Source organism: Ictidomys tridecemlineatus, chromosome 6, assembly GCF_052094955.1.
Source record: "Ictidomys tridecemlineatus isolate mIctTri1 chromosome 6, mIctTri1.hap1, whole genome shotgun sequence".
NCBI classification, from domain to species: domain Eukaryota; kingdom Metazoa; phylum Chordata; class Mammalia; order Rodentia; family Sciuridae; genus Ictidomys; species Ictidomys tridecemlineatus.
This window is the reverse complement of record NC_135482.1, coordinates 76998179-77018744: the sequence shown is the minus strand read 5'-3', so window position 1 is coordinate 77018744 and position 20566 is coordinate 76998179. Positions and strand designations below refer to the sequence as shown.

The window sequence follows — 20566 nt, the reverse complement described above, 5'->3', positions numbered from 1 at the left end:
AGAATAAAAAATGAGTTACTGGACTGGGGATATAGCTCAGTTGGTAGAGTGCTTGCCTTATGCATGGAGGTGGGTGGGACCCATGTCCTTAGTCTTGTACAAGAAGGACTGTCAATGACTTCGAAATTTTACAGAAAGAGGAATGAAGGCAATGGTGGTGGTGATGGTAGTGGTGTTTCCATATAGCTGGAAGACTGGCTATGGTCTATCCACAATTATCTCAGGATTGGTCAGTTGGGAACTTTCCCGTAAGATAGCTGCTACTGCCTGGAGGATAGCTTCCACGCATTACATAATGTTTATCAGATCTGATTTCACATTTGCCCAAAGCCTGTGATCATAAGGAAGTAAACTTTGATGATGGCATTCTACCACACAACTAGTGCTATGACTATATTGTTCCTGGAATTTAAGGTGCCTGAGTGAAAGAGACAGATGAAAAATGGAAGCATGCCTTTAATCTTGCCTTTAGCCACCCATTGGACATTTGCAGGCAAAAATGAAGAGTTTTTAAGTTTTTGTTATAAACAATTACAGAAACATTTAGGAAATATTCCAAAAAGATTAAAACAAAGATGTGTGTAGCTTTGCAACAGATGTCATATCTCACTTTTGGAATAATTCTACAATAGAACACTTGTAAGCATGAGAATTAGAGAAAGAACACCAACAACAATCAATGTTTGCTTTTCTCATTCATCCCCTTTGCTCCTTTATGTTTAGATACATTTAGGTTTAAATAAATGTTAAAGATTCCCATAAAATAAAAATTTATGTCTCTGAAGTGTAATATGAAGAAATAGAAATGAAGATGGTGAAGAAGTGAAGAAAACAATTCATTTTCTATAGTATCATAATAGTCACATGTAACATTTTATCCATCAGCAGAATCATCAACAATAGGAAAGTGGGTATATTATTCTTCCTCCATAGAGCCAACCAGACTGCCACTGTCATGTTCAAATGCAGGCTAATAAAAAGAAAACAAAGGTACCTCAGGTTAATGTAGGAGGAACACTGACACACTGAAGCACAATGACAATATAGTCACAGCACTAGTCCTGTGGTGGAATACCATCATCAAAGTTTACTTCCTTCTGATCACAGGCTTTGGGCAAATGTTAAATCAGAGCAATTAGCAGTTCTCTGTAGACAGTGGTAATGGTGATGGTGATGGTGATGGTGGTGATGGTGATGGTGGTGATGGCTGCAAACCAAATCTTTAAAAGTAAGAAGTACAGAAACTATTAACTAGTATTTTCAATTTTTCAAACACAAAGGACAAAAATGCAAAAGATTACCCAGGAGTAATATCAACGGGAATAATTTACTATGCTAACAAGCTTAAAAAATGAGGTGCTAAAGGTGAAGTCCTAATTTAAGGAGCTATACTGCAGTGTATGGTGCCTGGGGCTCTCTGACTTAGTGCTCATCACTCCAATCCCTCTCCAGGTCTCCTTCATCAGCTCAATAGGGCTGATACAGTCTGAGAGTCCTTTACTCTTGTTACTGTCAGGGGTTAAGTGCTCACAAGTCAAAATAAAACATTTGGAGAACACTATATTTCAAAAGAAAAACCATACCAATTTCTGATTCCTAATTCAGTAACAAAGGAATTAGAGTAGATATTAATACTCATAATAATATTCTAAAAGAAACAAAGGAAAGAATATTGTAAGATAAAACAAGAAATCATAAAATGGTAAACTAAAAATAGTAGGTATGAAAAATAAAATGGTTAGAAAAAAGAACAGCTTAGATGAGATAAACAGACAAGCTGAGGAACAAATCAGCAAGTTAGAAGGAAGTGCAAAGGATGAATAGAAAACATAAAAATTAAAGAGACATGGGAGATTATAGAAATGCTAACATATGGATACTAACAGTCTCAGAAAAGTAAAATTAGAAATGAAGAGGTGAAAACATTTGAAGAAATAATAGAAAAATTCTTGGCATAAAGACAGAAGATATATTGATTTTTCTTTTGGAAAAATACAAATTTTTTTTATTTCTTTTCTTACATGAGGATGTGTTGTGTGTATGTGTGTGCATTTTGCTCTTTTTAGAAGGAAATTTTTATACTTTTACCTTTTGTACACCATTTTTCCTTTAATAGATCTTATTGGCATATCATAATTTTTGAATATCAACGTCATGCCCAGTTTAAAAAAAAAAAAAAAAAAACCTTATTTTTCCTTTTTTCCCCTTTAACGTTCTCATACTGGAGATAGAACCCAAGGCCTTCAACATGCTAGGGAAGCATTCCACCACTGAGCTATATTTCCAGCCCACCCTCATTTTTAAATTTTAAGATAGGTCACTCTCTAAATTGCTGAGCCTGGCCTTGAATTTGTGATTCTCCTACCTCAGCCTCCACAGTAGCTGGGATTATAGGCATGTATCACCAAGGTCAGCCATTATTTTTTTAATATCAAGAAATGTGTTAATTTCCTATGCCATCTATTCCTGTTTTTGCTATTTTTACACATATAAGTTAGCTCATATATTGAAAAGGTGAGTTGGGTCATTTGTGATCAAGTGTTGAAAATACATTCTTTATTCTAAACAGTTGTTAAGAACAATCATAGAGCCAGGGACAGTGTAGTACACCTGTAATCCCAGTTACTCAGGAGGCTAAAGCAGGAGGATCACAAGTTCCAAGCCAGCAACTTAGTGAGGCCCTAAACAACTTAGCAAGAACTTGTCTCAAAATTAAAAAAATAAAAAGAAAAAGAAAGGGTGGGAATGTCACCCTGGGTTCAATCCCTAGTACCAGTAAATAAATAAATAAATAAGAAAAATCACATATAACTTGAAAAAAGTCTTATTTTTTACTTTTATTTATTTATTTATTTATTTTTTTGCAGTTATAGATAGATAGCATGTTTTGTTTTTATTTTTATGTGGTGCTAAGGATCAAACCCAATGTCTCACACGTGCTAGGCAAGTGCTCTGCCACTGAACTACAGCCTCAGACTAAAAGTTTTATTTTATTTATTTATTTAGTACTGGGGATTGAACCTAGAAGTACTTTATTACTGAACTATATTCCTTGTTCTTTTTATTTTTTGAGACAGGTTCTCATTAAATTTCTGAGGGCCTCATTAATTTGGCCTTGAACTTGGAATCCTCCTTGCCTGAGCCTCCCAAGTCACTGGGAATATAGGTGTGCACCACTGCTCCTGGCTTCCACCACCTTTAATAGCACTGTCTGAGAAGCTAACCTAGGTTTATTTGCTAGGGATGTCAAAACAAATTACCACTAAGTGGGTGGCTTAAAACAAAAGAACTTTATTTTCTTGCAGTATGGATGCTAGACATCTGAAAACAAAGTATCAGCAGAGTAGATCTGAGAGCTCTGAGGGAGAGGCTGTTCATGCCTCTCTCATAGCTTCTGGTAAGGCCCAGCAATCCTTGCCACTCTTGACTTCCAGGTGCAACACTCCAATTCTGTCTCTATCTTCTTATGGTGTTCACATAGTGACTGTGGTCATTTTCTTATAAGGATGCTAGTCATATTGGATTTGAGGCCCACTGTACTTCAATATAATCTCATCATAACTAATTACATCTGCAAAGAACCTATTTCAAAATAAGTTCATGTTCTGATGTATTGGATGTTACTTCAACTTTTGTATGTGTGTGTGGGGTGTGTATGTGTGTGTGTGTGTGTGGAGGGGTGCTATTCAACCCATAATACCACCTAATAGTCATCTGAATATCCAGGAAAATGTAATATTATTTCATCTCCTATTTACTATTAATTGAAGCAAAGATTCTAATTATTTTATAAATCTGTAAAGTAAGATGATAACTTTTAGAAAATTTTTTGAGTCTTGTTTATTTATGCATAGAGAAGTGGATATCAGTTTCTTGAATACTCTTGAATTAAGTTTGCATTTCTACTAGTTCTTTTACTAATGAGGTATTTAAAATGTTGTTGGCACATGTTTACTATTTGTGTAACAATCATATTTTTAACTTTTTTTTTTTGGCACCAGAGATTGAACCCAGAGGTGCTTTACCACTGAGCCACATCCCCAGCCCTTTTTAGTTTTTATTTTGAGACAGGGTCTTGATAAATTGCTTAGGGACTTGTTAAATTGCTGAGGCAAGCTTTAAACTTTTGATGCTCCTGCCTCAGCCTCCTGAGCTGCTGGAATTACATACACACCTCACCCAGCTATTTTAAATATTTTTGAATTATATTTTACACATGGAAAAGAACAGAGCAAAAGGATAATTTTATATAATCTTTCAGAAAGTTAATTATTTATTGAATGTAAAAAAGTATGAACCTTCTTTTTCAACAAAAGAAAACAACCAACCTTTACCACTTCTACTGACCTAGTGGTGCTCTCAGTTTTAAGTTTATATGATTCTCCACTCAACACATTTTTCAGCTCTGAAAAGCTGTAATCCTCATAAAACCACAACAAGTGGTTACTTTTACTTTCCATTTTACAGTTCAGAGAACCAAGGGTCCATATAAGAAAAAGTGGCAAAGCCGGAAAATTAATTCAGGTTGGAGGTCCTTGCTATACTCACTTATAAAAGTCAATGAAAAAGGCACATATGTCCAGAAGATAAGCTGGGTTTTAGGGTAAAGGAGTCAATAGAAATTAGCAGGAAAAAGTGAGGTATCCAGAAAAATGGGACTAGTTCAGGAAAGTGATTTTTTTCTTTTTTTGGTGGTACTAGGGATTGAACCCAAAGCTTCGTACATGATAGGTGAGAACACTATCACTGAGCCAAATCCTCAGCCCTAGAAAAGTGATTTTTAATTGCTGATAATTATCTATGAGTAGATTATAAAATCAATTTAGTAGGTTGTGATAAATATTTTTAAAAATAAAACAAGATAAAAATAGAATAAAATAAAATAGAAAATACCAAAGCATACTACTCACCATCTTGTATACATAAGTGTGATTTGTGAACTGGAGTTATGATGAAACATGTATTTCTTATTCCAAGTCTTGATTACAAGTTTTAAACTTTTTAAAATCATAGATATACAGAGTAATAGCACCATGAAGATAAGGGAAGTAACTGAAAGAATAGTGAAGAACATATGGGCATTTTTATTATCTGGAGGGAAAAAAAATCCCAATGCTTTATTATTATTATTCATTTATAGTGGGGATATAAATCTAGGGATGCTTTACCACTGAGCTGAATCCCCAGCCCTTTTTATTTTTTTGGTACTGAGGTTTAAACCTAGAGATGCTTTACTGCTGAGTTAAATCTCTAATCCTTTTTACTTTTTTGAGACAGAGTCCTGCTAAATTGTCCATGCTGGCCTTGAACTTGCAATTCTCCTGCTTTAGCCTCCCAAGTAGCTGGGATTGCAGGTGTGTGTGCCATGTGCCCAGTACTCCCCAATACTGGAAATATTTATTATATTGTAAAATTTTTACTAATCCTACTATATACCATTCTATTCATACTATATATTAATCCTACTATATATCATTGCTCCAAGACTCTAAAACCATATTTTAACAGTAAAATAGAATTGCTTTACAGTTGTGAATACTCTTACCTCACTTATATTTGAATCTGTTATCTGCCCCTGCAAGCTCATTATGTTAATCAGTCTATCTTTTATGCTGGGAGGCAAAGGCTTAAGGTCTGTGATATATCTGGAAATATTCTCGATGAAGCACCAAAGGCATCTGAAATACAAATACAAAATAATAAATTACACTATGCCTGTACTGGTTCCCACATTTGTCAGTATTTCTGTTAGTACTTAGCTCTTTCATAAAACAGTGTATACTTCTGGCAGGGAGGGAAGATATTGGGGATTGAATCCAGGCTCACTTTACCACTGAGCTACACCCCAGTCTTTTTTTTCCCTTTGTTGAGACAGGGTCTTGCTAAATTGCTGAAGCTGGTCTTAAACTTGAGATCCTTCTACCTCAGCCTCCTGAGTAGCTGGATAACAGGCGTGCACTGCCATGCTTGGCTAGTTATTTTCTTCCTAATGAACAATGAACATTACTATTGTTTCTAGGATATGTTTTTTTTTTTTTTAAGAGAGAGAGATAATTTTTTTTTAATATTTTTTAGTTTTTGGCAGACACAACATCTTTGTATGTGGTGCTGAGGATCGAACCCGGGCAGCTCGCATGCCAGGCGAGCGCGCTACAGCTTGAGCCATATCCCCAGTCCTCTAGGATATGTTATCATATATCGTCAGAGTATTTTCCAAAAAGTCTATAAAATTTCTTTTTCTTTTCCCCAGTACTGGGGAGGAACCCAGGGAAAGTGTGCTACCATTGACCACAAGCTACATCTCTAACCTTTTTAGTTTTGAGATAGGGTCTTGCTAAATTGCCCAGGCTTGCCTCTAGCTTGTGATCCTCCTGCCTCAGCCTCTTGAGTAGATGGGATCACAAGCATATGTCACTGTACCAAGCTCTCTAGTTAGTTTTATTTCAGTTATTATACTGTGTGTGTGTGTTGCTGGGGATTGAACCCAGGGCCTTGTGCATGCAAGCCAAGAACTCTACCAATTCAGCTATATACATATATATATATTTATTAATACTGGGGTTTGAACTCAGTGGCACTCAACCACTGAGCCACGTCCCCAGCCCTATTTTGTATTTTTTTTTAGAGATAGAGTCTCACTGAGTTGCTTAGCACCTTGTGGTTGCTGAGGCTGATTTTGAATTCCTGATCCTCCTGTTTCAGCCTTCCTAAGCCACTGGGATTGCAGGCATGCACACTGTGCCCAGCCAGAATGTACAGTTGGTTCTTAAAAAAAATTTATCTTTATTGATTTGATCTATTTGATAAGACTTTGTTATCATACCTTGTTTTGCTTCTTTCTTTTCTTTCTAAAGCCTGAAGTAAAAGTCACATAATACTCAATTATTGTAAACCATAATATTCAGTGGCATTCAGTGGCATCTATTCATTCATAATGTTGTCCAACTACCATCTCTACCTAGTTCCAAAACATTTTTATCATCCTAAAAGAAAACTCTTACCTAGTAAAGAGGCAACCACATTTCTCTGTTTTCCAAGTACCTGACAACCACCTATTTGATTTTTGTCAAAAGCTTCTACTTAGCCTAACAGGGATTTTTTTTTTTTTTTAGTGTAATGTTTTTGAGGTTCATCCATATTATAATCCATATTATATCCATCCATTATATCAATATTCCACTCTTTTCATGACTGAATAATATCCCATTTTATGAATATACCACATATTGTTTATTGATTCATTATTTTCTACCTTTTGGCTATGTGATATGTTATGAATATTCACAAAAAACTATCTGAATACCCAAATTCTGTTGGGAATACCTAAGAGTATAATTGTGGTAATTCTATATTTACCTTTTGGAGACACTACTAAATTGTTTCCCCCTTTACTTCCTTTATCATGATTCTTTTGTTGTTGGGACTGGGGATTAATCTCAGGTGCACTTTACAACTAAGCTATATCCCCAGTCCTTTTCAGGTTTTGAGACAGGGCTTTGCTAAATTGCTAAGGTTCCCACAAAGTTGCTGAGGCTAGTCTTGAACTTGCCATCCTCCTACCTCAGCCTCCTGAGTTGCTGGGATTACAGGCTTGTATCACCATACCCAACTATATATATATATATATATATATATATATATATATATATATATATATATATATATATATATATAAATTTATATATATATAAATTTCCTATGGTACTGAGGGTGGAACTCAGGTGCACTCTAGAGCTATATCACCAATCCTCTTTTTTTTTTTTTTAAAGAGAGAGTGAGAAGGGGGGAGAGAGAGAGAGAGAGAGAGAGAGAGAGAGAGAGAGAGAGAGAGAGAGATAGCTTTAATATTTATTCTTTAATCATCGGCGGACATAACATCTTTGTTTTGTATGTGGTGCTGAGGATCGAACCCAGGCCCACGCATGCCAGGCCAGCGCGCTACCGCTTGAGCCACATGCCCAGCCCTTTCACCAATCCTTTTTACTTTTTGAGTTGGGGTCTTGCTAAGTTGCCCAGGATGGCCTCAAACTTATGCTCCTCCTGCCTCAGCCTCCTGAGTCTCTGGTATAACTGGTATGTGCTACCACATCCAGCTGGATCCTTTTGTTCTTTGAGCATATTTATAAAACCTTCTTTGAAGTAGCAAACAATTCTGAGAAATGAGATATTGTTTCTCCCCAAGAGAAAAGGCAAGTTTACTCACTGCTTGTTATAAAATAGGGTATTCACCAACCAAGGTCAGTTTTTCTCTCCTATAATGCACCACCAACATGTGCAGGCACCCATCTGAGCCCTTGGTGTCATCACTCATGCAAGATTTGATGTAAAAGGATGACTAAAACAAACATACAAATACTCCACTCCTGATGCTTGCTGTTCTGAGTAAAAATTTTTGTTGTCTAACCTAGGAATCTTGTTTCTTCTGCCAGCCTCCACGAAATAAAGTAACACCCTAATCTATTTATTGTATAATATAAAATCAAATCCCAGATCTGATAGTCTGGCAGTGAAAAAATGGATGCTGATAGAAACATGACTTTATTGAAGAGGAAAGTCAAGGATCTTGTGGGACAGCTTGGGTATTTGAGAAAATGCCCTTGATCTGGTGTCAAATGCTGTCACTCAGAGTTAGGTAAAGACAGAAGGAGAAAGGGTACTCTGCTGTTTTACTTGTTAATAAAACAAGCTGCTTTAATGTTGTGTTGGCTATTGTTCACTCTCCTCCATATAGAAGGAAAAAGGGATGCTGTTAGAATTGGGTAGCAAACCATGTGACTCCAGTTTAAAGGTAATATGAGCATGGGTTTTAAAGCAATTAAATTCTAATGCTGAAATAAATGATGTTATAAGTGATGACCTAGTATTTGAACCAAAAACATTAGCAATTCATGTGACTGAATGAATTGAGCCACAGGTGGAAGTGTCTCAAAACAGAAAGTGAAAGCAAAGTTTCACCTAATAGTGCAAAGCCAGCTGCTTAAGTACCTGGTTTTTGCCACAGCTAGATGTGACTGGTGAGGAACGCCAGGATGCTGGGTGTAGGGGTGGTCAAAATTACCAAGATTGTGGAGTAAAATGCAGCAGAGTTTGCTAGGACAGTGAGAAAAGGTCATCTGGGCCCTTATGTTTGCTGATAGGTATTCTGAGGAGGAAGCAATGTCCTTACTTAGGCAACAACCCTGTGGTGGGGTCTAAGGAAAGAAAAGTATCCTTATTACCCTCGCCATCCTCTGCGAGCTAGCCTTTCCCACCACTGCATTTCCCACACTCCCAGTTGGGTAAGGGTAGTCTTCTCTTGGCTGTTGCTTTAATTTATTACTTGTGTACACATTAATCTTCTTGGTTTCGGATCCCTTAGCAGAAAATGGCACCATTCAACTGATGGTGTCTGGGTAATGTTCTCAGTGGGGAAAAGAAGCTAAAGTGGCTTTGTGGGTAGCATTCTTTGGCTCTATCAGTGTATTACCAAAAGCTCATCCTTGTCCTGCATGCCATCCCTGAAGTCTGAATTACATTGTTTTTGTTCCTATGGTGGGTGTGTGCTCAAGGACAGCTACCTCTGCCTAGGATGGGGAAGAAAAGTAGTCTTGTTTTCCCTGAGGTTGGGAGGAGGAGAAAGAAAAGAGAAAAAAAAAAACATGTCCATTCAAATAAGCCTCAGTAGCAGAGCAGCAAGGCCTATATTCAAAGCATGAAGTGGTCCACTGTTACAAATATCCTATTATGGTTTTCACTGATGCCTGTGTAACTGGTGTTCATATGTTTTACTTTCCTGGTCCATGAATGTCAGAGTGGCTTCTCCTGTTCCAGGACTGCCACCTGTAAAGAAGTAATAAGTACCAGATAGTTTACCCTCCAAGTTATCTTCCAGTCTTCTCCAAAGAAATTCAGGAAAAAGGGGAAATCATAGCTTTAACGACTTAAGCAGCAGAAGCATTCAGACAGGCCCTTTTCAAATATAAGATTACTACCTGTACTGGGGATTGAAACCAGGGGCACTCTATCTTTGAGCCACATCCCCAGCCATTTTATATTCCATTTTGAGATAGGGACTCACTCAGCTTCCCAGGTTGGCCTTAAACTTGTGATCCTCCTGCTTCAGCATCCTGAGTCACTGGAATTACAGGTATGTGCCACCATGCTGAGATATACTCTTTACTTATTTTTAAAATCAATATATTTTTAGATGTGGATGGACCTTTATTTTATTCATTTATTTATATGTGGTGCTGAGAATTGAACCCATTGCCTCACACATGGTAGGTGAACGATCTACCACTGAGCTACAACCCCAGCCCCATACTCTTTATTTTTTAAGATGACTATTAATCAGCTTATAAGCTTCTGTTATAATTGAATGCCTGTACATGAAAACTGTGGCTATTTAGTCTGATATCAGTATCTTGGGTAGATCAACTAGGACTCTGCACATAACAAGGGGAAAACCGAACAGGTATTAAATGGCATATTCAAGAAAGCAATTGACCTGACCTTCGTGGAATCCTATTTTAATATAAAACAGTGGCAACTTTGGGGCTGCTCTGATACTCTTATCACCTGAAGCAAAGTTACTAGCTCACTGGGGCTCTTGACTCAAAGAGTTTCCTATGTATGACTGGGCCTAGTTTATTGGTGGTCTGGCTCCATTGAAAGTGGAAGGTATTTACTAGGTATCAATTAGTAGCTGTCCAGCCAGAATGACGGCTTTGGAATAGACTGCAGTATGGGCTAGTTGAGGTATATAGTAAACTGTTACTCTTGTCTTAGATCAGGGTAATGACCTCTAGACCAAATCTGGTCCATTCCCTGCTTTCATAAACAAAGTTTTCTTGGGACACAGTCATGTCCATTCATTTATAGAGTGACTAAAGCTATTTTCACACAATAATGGCAAAGCTGAGTGGCCTCCATAACTGAAAATATTTACTATACTATTTGGGCCTTTACAAACAAAGTTTGCCAATATCTGCCTTTGATAAAGACAATATTCCCAAAGTCAACAGATTATATTTTTTTTCTGATTCTTGAACTGTTGCCAATAATCTAATCACTTTGTTTGTCACTTAGAAGAAGAGACTGTCAGATTAAAGATAACTCTCTTTAGGACTGTGAATTATGGAAACAAATAGCAGCAGACAGATAGGTATACATAATTGATAAATCTTGTCAGCAAGATTTTACAAAAAGTGTCAACAGGATTTCACAGGGTTTCTGCAGAGAGCTCACTGTGGTTTGAAGCCTCCTCTTTATTGTAAAATCAGGTTTCTCTTTTTTGTAAAAACTAATCTACAATCAAGCTTGTTGCTGTGCTAGATGTTGTCTCTGTTTTCTTGGTTAAAAACTTATGAAACCTATGTCTAGTGTAAAATATGGGACAAAGAGTAATAGTTATGTGTCTACCCACTGTCATGTAACCACCCACTGTCATGTAACCATAAATCTGAAAGAATTTCCAGACCCTGGATCTACAGATTTTTAGGCATTAGTCCCTCTGGGCCACTGTAGCTTAAATAAGCCTGCTTCCTGAAAATTCCTTCAGTGTATAGCCTCATCTGTCCTACATCATGATAATAATTCATACTTTAATGGAAGGACTAGAATTGAACTACTAATTAAACATACATCATTTCGACCACTGTTCCAGGATCCATCCTCATACTGAACAAAGCATATATCTACTACCATGGCCTGGGATTACATGTATCTGGTACCAGTGCTACCACTGCATGCCAGTCTTGTGCCTCCCTTCAAAAGTCAGTGTGTTTGTCTCGTAGTGAAACAGGCCAGGTTGCATAAGGTATCAGTCCCTCATGCTCCTGACAATCTAACTATATCAAGCTTTTAATACTCCCTCCATACACTTTGAGGCTATCACTGATGCTTTACTATTGTTGGCATTTTTTCAGGTTATGGCTTCACTGTTCAGTTTTATCAGTCAACTCCATCTACCCTGGCCACAACATAAAATGAATTATGTTTTTGGTTTTCCAGACCACTTGCAGTTTGACAGTGGTATGCCTTTTATTGCAAAGGTCTAATGGACTAATAGTAAAGGTATTCAATGGATATATAACGCTTTTATCATCCCCAAGGTTGCTGGCTCTTACAAGAGGTAAAAGGGACTTTAAAATATATATTTTTTAAAGTTGTAGATGGACACAACACCTTTATTTATTTATCTTTATGTGGTGCTGAGGATTGAACCCATGCTAGGTGAGTACTCTACCACTGAGCCACAACCCTAGTCCCATAAAATGGAATTTAAAGTAATGTTATGGTCTGAGTCTAATCAATATAGATTATAGGTATAAAATATTGATAAATAGAATAAGAACTATAATATGAATAATGTTAAACTGTAAACATAAGTAATAGCAGGATAATCATGTAACTGTAAGACATAGAATTTAAGTTGTTAGAAATAAGAACAGTGGGGGCTGGGGATGTGGCTCAAGCGGTAGCGTGCTCGCCTGGCATGCATGCGGCCCGGGTTCGATCCTCAGCACCACATACCAACAAAGATGTTGTGTCCGCCGAGAACTAAAAAAATAAATATTAAAAATTCTCTCTCTCTCTCTCTCCCTCATCTCTCACTCTCTCTTTAAAAAAAAAAAAAGAAATAAGAACAGTGTAAGGTAAAAAGTATAAGCCTATAAGTTAATATAAGTTACAGATAAGTACAGGTTAATGGAATTATAGTTAAATACAAGGTATAGCTATAGGCAAGCATAAGTAAATATAGCCATAGTGACTCCATTTTTATGACTCCCGTATGAAACTGTCATATAAGTTGTTTTTAAGATGTTTAAAATTGTTTTTCTGTACTTAAACCCAGGATGTGGTTGTCTGTTTCTGTTCTGCTAACTGCTTTCTCAGCCCTTGTATCCTGAATGCTTGCAACTTGCAGATTCCATAGGATGTGGTTTTCTTCCTTAAATACTCTGGCCACAGACAGTTTAGAGCTGTTTCCCCATAGGGTCACTTGGATCAGTCTCTGGCCAGACTCTCAAATTTGCTTTAAATTCAGACTTAGAGTGTTTTCTGAGTGGTCGTCCCATAACAGTAAGCCAGCTAAGCATTCTTCACAGAACTAGCAAAAACAATCCTAAAAATTCATATGGAAGAACAAAATACCCTGAATAGTCAAAGCAATCCTGGGCCAAAAGAGCAATACTGGAGGTATCACAATGCCCAAATTAAAATTATACTACAGAGTCATAGTAACAAAAACAGCATGGTACTGGCATAAAAACAGACCAATGAAACAGAATAAAAGACACAGAGACAAACCCACACAAATACAACCATCTGATTCTTGACAAGACTATCAAAACATACATTGGAGAATGGTGTTGGAGAAAACTTGATATCTGTTGAAGAATGAAACCAGATTCCTAGCTCTCACTCTGTCCAAAAGGCAACTCAAAATAGATCAAAAACCTAGGTATAAGACCAGAAACTCTGCAAATGCTAGAAGAAAATATATCAAAAATCCTCCAACATAGAGATGTTACAAAAATTGTGGCAGTGGAAAGAGATAACCAGTACTGGAGATGTAGAACAGCAAGGTTTATTCAGCACTGTGCTAAGCAGAGTTTTCTCCAAAGGCTGGGCACAGTTCTTCATTCTCAGTATCTTTTATTCAGCACAGACAAGACTTCAGGGTTTTAAGACTTTCCTGTTCAAGCAGCCCAGATTCCTTCTCCCTTTCTCAGGTGACTCAGATTCCTACTACAGCTGCTGACTGTTCCTACTACATCAAGATTACATAAGCAGAAATCAGCAAGCTGCTGCTGTTAACAGAGAAAAAGGAGCCAGGAACAGTGGTGCATGCCTGTAACCCCAGCAGTTCAGGAGGATGAGGCAAGAAGACAATGAGTTCAAAGCCAGCCTCAGCTACTTAGTGAGGTCCTAAACACTCAATGAGACCCTGTGTCTAAATAAACTACAAAAACAGGAGGGGATATGGCTCAGTGGTTAAGTGCCCCCTGAATTCAATCCATAGTACCTTCTGCCCCAATATACAAATAACAATAAATGCTGGTGCAGATGCATGGGGAAAAGGAATCCTTATATATTGTTGGGGAGGATATAAATTAGCACAGCAACTATGGAACTCAGTATGGAGGTTCCTCAAAAAAACTAAGAATTGAACTACCAAATGATTATCTACACCACTCCTTGTTATTTACCCAAAAGAATTAAAGTCAGCATATTACAGTAATAAATGTCTACCCATGTTTATAGCAGCACAATTCACAATAGCTGAACTGTGGGACCAGCCTAGGCATCTGTCAATGAATGGATAAAGAAAATATGATATATATAAGTAATGGAGTTGTATTTAGCCATAAAGAAGAAATGAAATTGTGTCATTTGCAGGAAAATGGATGAAACTTGAGAGCCTATGTTAAACAAAATAAGCCAAACTCAGAAAGAATCATAAGTTTTCTCTCATGTGGAAGCTAGAGAGGAAAAAGGAAAAGAAAGGTAGATGTAGGAGATCTCATGAAAATCAAAGGGAAGCTGGGTGTGGTGGCTCATGCCTGTGATCCCAGTGCCTCTGGAGGCTGAGGCAGGAGGATTGAGACTTCAAAGTCAGCCGCAGCAACTTAATGAGACCCTAAGTAACTTAGTAGGACCATGTCTCTAAATAAAATATAAAAAAGGGCTGGGAGGCATGGCTCAGTGGTTAAGTACTCCAGGGTTCAATCCTTGGTACCTGTCCCCACCCCCCAAAAAAGAGAAAAGAAGTGATATCTAGGGAAGAGAGGAAGGGAGATAAAAGAGAAATGATGAGGAATAATGTTGACTAAATTATGTTGCTATATCATATGCATGTATGAATATGTAATAACAAACCCCACCATTATGTATAAATTATAATACACCAATAAAAATAAACTAAAGGTGTCAAATGCCTGTAATCCCAGTGGCTTGGGAAGATGAAGCAGGAGGATAACAAGTTCAAAGCCAGCCTCAGCAACTCAGTGAGGACCCAAACAATTCAGTGAAACCTTGTTTCTAAATAAAATATAAAAAAGTGCTGGGGATGTAACTTGGTGGTTAAGTGCCCCTGTGTTCAATTCCTGGTACCAAAAACAAAACAATAACAACAATAACAAGAACCCTAAAACCAAAAATCCCAAAGAGTTCTCCAAGGCAGCACTAGTCAAAGTGCTAGTCAACGAGGGCTGGGGATATAGCTCAGTGGTTGAGTTCTTGTCTAGCACGTGTAATGCATGCAGTCCAATCCCCAGTACCCACTCCCCCTGCCCAAAAAAAAAGTGCTAGTTAGTGAGGAGACCAGGAGCATATGCAAAGATATAAACAAAACAAATCAAACATTGTTTTCTTTATGGAGATAGTGCTATCAACTGTACTAAATAATGTGCTTAGTGAGAGAGTTCACCGCTTTGTCAAGATCCTTACTTTGTCACAAACCAGACATAGATTGCAGACCAGGGGCCAGTCTCAGACTATAGTTTGTCTTGAAAAGGTTACAAATTATGGCTCTAGGGGCAAATATGATTCCTTACATGGAGGATAATATCCTAGTATGATAATGAAGGTCATGTGGTGATCTTTCTGATTTACTTCCAAGTTTTTAGATAATTTTTCTTGATTTCTGTAATTGTATTTTCTCTTTTCACTAAGTACTATGCTTTTAAATTCCATCCACATGAATATGTACATCTACTCTACTTTTTTATGGCTGCATAATTCTCCATGGTGCTCTCCTAGTTATAGACATTCCAGCTCTAAACCACCAGAAATAATTATGCAAAGAATTACTTTGTACATTTCCCAAGACTTACACGTTTCCTAAGTGTCTCCATATTCTCAACTCTACCCATTAAATCTCTAAGTGCAGTTCCCAAACCTTTGATAGTCCCCCATAGCTACAGAATTAAATACTCTTATTTCATCCTGGGATTCTACTCCTAATTATCTTGCTTTGTTTCATACTCTGCTATTCATAATCTGTACTCTGGTCAAACTGGAATACCTCTTTCTGGTCTTCTCATATCTGATTATTCCATTCTCCCTTGGATGCATTTCTTTGAATTTGCAACTGTCAGATGCTGCCAATCTTCAAATATAATCCCCTTTATTCAAAGCTTTCTCCAAATCTTATATTTTATTTTCCTGATCAGAAATTTCAAAACATTTTGTTAATCTGTCTTTTTTGGTATTATTCTACCTTTATTATAATTATTTATATGCCTGTGTCAAAATATTAGACCTCCTCTATTTGGGTTATTTTCCACAATCTTCAGCATAGTGCTTCATTTGCCACACATGCCGTTTAAATACACACTTAACTGAATTCTGGGTAACTCCCAAAATTAAGGAATTGTGGATACAAGGAAACAAAAAACAGTGATTGTAGTTGCTGGAGTTCAGAGGCTCATTTGTATAGAACCCTTAGAAATGCATAGGAAATAGGAATTAAGCTGAACTTTAGAAGAAAGGTCAGGATTTAGTAACACATCCCTGGTTACACAGCTTTCTATAGTAGGCAGGAAATAATAACTAACATAAATGAACATTTAACTATGTGCCAAGCACTGTTGTATAGGTTTTACCTATATTGGCTTTTAATCTTCATATCAGTTCAAAAGAATATAATAACAATGAGTGTTATCCATTTACAGATGAGAAAACTGAAATCCAGACAGGTTATATATCATTTGTTCATGATTATAAAACAAGTAAATGTTAGATGTATGAATAAAACTGAGGTAGTCTATCTTCAAAGCTTGTACTTTTTGTTTGTGTGGGGTGGGGTGGGGGACTAAGCCCAGGTGTGCTCTACCACTAAGTTACACCCCTATCCTTTTTAACAATTTTTTTCATGGCTGTCCAGGATGGCCTTGCAGTTGGAATCCTCCTGCCTTTGATTTTAGGAAGTCCCTGGGATTACAGGAAAAGCTTACACTCTTTTCTTTTTTGCACTACTGGAGCTTGAACTCAGGGGCTCTCTGAAACTAAGCTACATACCTAGCCCTTTTTTCTTTATTTTTATTTTGAGATACTGGCTTACTAATTTGCTGAGGCTGGCCTGGAACTTTGGATTCTCCTGCCTCAGCCTCCCAGAGTGCTGGGTTTACAGGCCTGTACTTCCATCCTGGTTCAAAGTTTGTACTCTACATTACCCTAAGCTGACTTTGTTGATGGAAATTAAACCCCAATTTTGTTAGACTCTCTACAGGTGTAAGGCTAGACAAGGGAAAACCATCTAATTTCTCTTTCATGAAAAGTGGCATGATTGAGGGCCAAGAGTTTCTGGAATATAATGTAAAATGTAAAATAGTTTTTACACCACCAGTGAACCGCCACATCATTTACAACTATGTGAATGGGATCCTGCTGGGCATGGGGGCACTCACCTGTAATCCCAACAACTCAGGAGGCAGAGACTGGAGGATCCAAAGTTCCAGGCCAGCCTCAGCAATTTAGCAAGAACCTAAGCAATTTAAGGAGACCCTGTCTCAAAATAAAAACTAAAAAAGGATGGAGATGTGGCTCAATGGTTGAGTGCACCTTGGTTAAGTCTCCAGTACCTCCCCGCAAAAAAATCCTAATTAGAATAATTTATACTCCTTGTGTGTAAAATATCAAAATACACTCTACTGTTATGTATATCTAAAAAGAAGAAAGGAAAAAATACAAAAGAAAAACACCCATTGTTTTAGAAGGCCTTCAGTCCATTAAAGAGATTGTCCGCCTTGGCATTTGGCTAATTTTTACATGGCCATATTAATGGAGTAAAAGCTCATGGAGACACAATTGCCATGGTAACTGCAACTTCCAGCACAATTTCCGGTGTAAAATAATAACAACAATGACTAACAATGGTGTTTACTATTTGCAAGGCATCCTTCCAAAGGCTTTAAAAATACGCTCATTTTATTCCTCAGCAGGACTTCTTGAGGTAGGTACTATTATTAGTACTAATTTTGTACTTTAAGAGCTCAGACACAGGAAAAGGTTCAGAAATGGTCACACGGCAGGTGAGGGGCAGGGCCGGGAGCTGAACCTAGAAATCCCTATCAAGGACCCCTCTTTTAAGTCGCTTTCTACCTACTGCCTGCAGGAGTCAACTGCAGTCTGTTCTGGTAACTGGTGGGGCTGTGCAGAGACAGGGCTCGTCAGTGTTTTGTTCTACCGAGGCTTTTGCTCGGGTTGGAGGCCGGCCTCTGCCAGGAACCACCAGGGCGCGGAGCGGTCCCTTCTGGGGGAGCCGGGACCCTCATCTGGGAGCGCCCAGGCAGAGAACCGAATGGCAAGCCCGCCCAGCAGGCCACTCTGCTCAACTGTCCTCAGGACACAAACCAGCCACCCGGGAACAGAAACGAGCGGGGCCTCCTCCGAGGTCGGAATAGGAAAAGGGGCGGGAGGGAGAGGGGCGCAGGGCCCGGCCGGTTGGAGGAGGTGCCCGCGCGGCGCGAAGGGGAGGCGGGACCGGGTGGACTCACAGATCCAGGAGCTGACTGACCGACCCCACGTGAGGCATCGCGGCGGCCCTCAGAAGCCTCTTCCGCTGCCCCAGGACCTCTAGAACCCGGCCGGGGGCGGTCCGACAATCCCCCGCCCCGCAGCGCGTAGGCCCTGGTGACGTCACACGGTCCCGGTGTTCGGGGCGTGGCCACGCCCGGAAATTCGAGGGCAAGAATAGAGCGCGCTCAGAGCCGAGCTCGCGTAGGGGTCGGAGAGCTCGCAGGTGGAGAATCCCTAAGCTTGGAGCACCGCGACGGGAGGCGTAGTTCTTCCACCCGCGGGCGGCGAGGCGGATCGCTCAACCCCGTTCGTCTGGAGGTCCAGACTTACGGCTTCCGGACTTTCACCCTTCTACTCAGCCCAGCCGCGAGGTCGCGAGTCAAGAAGTCTCCCCTGACAAAGCGAGTACTAAAGGATGCTGGGCCAAGCTGTGGTGATCACTGGGGGACATCCCCACTCCCCCACCCTTGGATACTGACTCCACTGCCTTCAAACGGAGCATTTTAAAAGATCCCAGAGTGACATTACTGAGCAAGTCACATGAAACACGTACCGAGCTATGTGCCTTCCGTGCTTTTGTTTCAACAAACCAAACTCATATAATTCCTGGGAGATCCTGGGAGATCGGAATTGTTTAGTTCTATTTTGCAGATGAGGACACGCCATCAACAAACTCAATAAAAATTTCATCACGGAAGAGGACATGACTGCAAATCAGGAATTATTTAAAAAGGCGGAGCATCTTTCTCTAGGTGGAATTCTTTCTGCGTTTCTTTTCTAGAGCACTGTGGAGAGGGGGCAAAATTGCCATGTATGCAGTGGAGGGAGAGAAATAAAGAATGTCCATGCTCTTCTAACCCCTTTTAATGCTTTTTTCACTCAATACAATTTCACTCTATAGGTTCTTAACCAAGAAAAAGATAATCCTTAATGCTAGGCATTGCAATAGACATAATCAATTCACAGCAAACAATTCTAGATTAATTCTAAGCACCGCAAACACACTTAATCCTGACAAACATTCCCTCTGCGAGCTAAATTTAACTGTCAGACCAAAAGTCTCAAGCCTTAGGCTTTACTTCCAGCAGATGCATACCCACTCAGACCAGGGTGATCAGGTCCAGAATCAAAGCAGGTTTCTCCCGGTGTGGAGTGGACGACTGGTCGTAGGGAGAAGTTATAGCTCTCACAAAGGAAGAGGATCAGGAAAACGATGACAAGTGATGCGATGTGAGGTCCTTATCAGGCTCTCCAGCTTGAGTATGTCCCCCAAAAGCTCATTGTGAAACAATGCAAGAAGGTTTGGAGGAGAAATGATTGGGCTAGTCTGAATCTAATCAGTGAATTAATCCCTGATAGGATTAACTCAGTGGTAAATGAAGGCAGGTGGGGTGTGACTGGAGGAAATGATTGGGGGCATATTTGTATCTGGCAAATGAAGACTATCTCTGCCAGACAGAGCTGCTGTCTCAGCTCACCATAAGAGCTGCTTCCCTCTGCCACACTCTTCCTCCATGATGTTCTGTCTCACCTTGAGACCCAAGCTCACATGGAACCTGCTTCTATGAACTAAGACCTCTGAAACTGTGAGCCCTCAAATAAACTTTTCCTCCTGTACAATTGTGCTGGTTGGGTCCTTAAGTCACAGTGGCAAAAAAGCAGACTAAAACAGTTGCTTATATGTCAAACTCCCCTTTGATAGCTCCTTCAATTTTGAGATCTTGACTTTTCAGGATGCTTCTTATTCAGTCAACTTGCATTCATTAAGCCCTGCATGACGGCCAGGAAGTACTCGTGTTCAAGTAACCCTCAGAACAGGGTTGTGTTGGACGCTGAGGATTCATCAGTGCACTCCTGCTCCAGACAAGTAAAAGGACAGTGTAACTCAAGTGCTAGGATAGGGTTAGTTCTGTGGATGAACCAGTGGTGTGTAGTGTATATAGGTATAGGTGGGAGGATGGTCTGTATATGGTTTCGGATGGCTACACTGGACAGTGATAAGAGATGAGTGAAGGATGAGGTTTGTAAAGCTTTTGCTATAAAGGGCCAAATGGTAATATTT

At 39.0% G+C, this 20566-nt stretch overlaps 1 protein-coding gene across 2 annotated transcripts in view; it reads right to left on the bottom strand.

The window, feature by feature from the left end:
- The window catches only part of Amn1 (antagonist of mitotic exit network 1 homolog), a 37324-nt gene extending 18685 nt beyond the window's left edge, over window positions 1-18639 (bottom strand). Inside the window, exons 1-2 of one of the 2 annotated variants that reach the window (XM_005334049.5) lie at window positions 18483-18639; window positions 5546-5678 (exon numbers count right to left, since the gene is read on the bottom strand). In XM_005334049.5, the coding sequence (XP_005334106.1) occupies window positions 5546-5678; window positions 18483-18520 (171 nt within the window). In that variant the 5' untranslated portion in view covers window positions 18521-18639. The remainder of the gene's footprint in view (window positions 1-5545; window positions 5679-18482) is intronic. The other variant, XM_013362293.4, reaches the window with a different exon arrangement.
- Between the last annotated feature and the right edge of the window lie 1927 nt (window positions 18640-20566).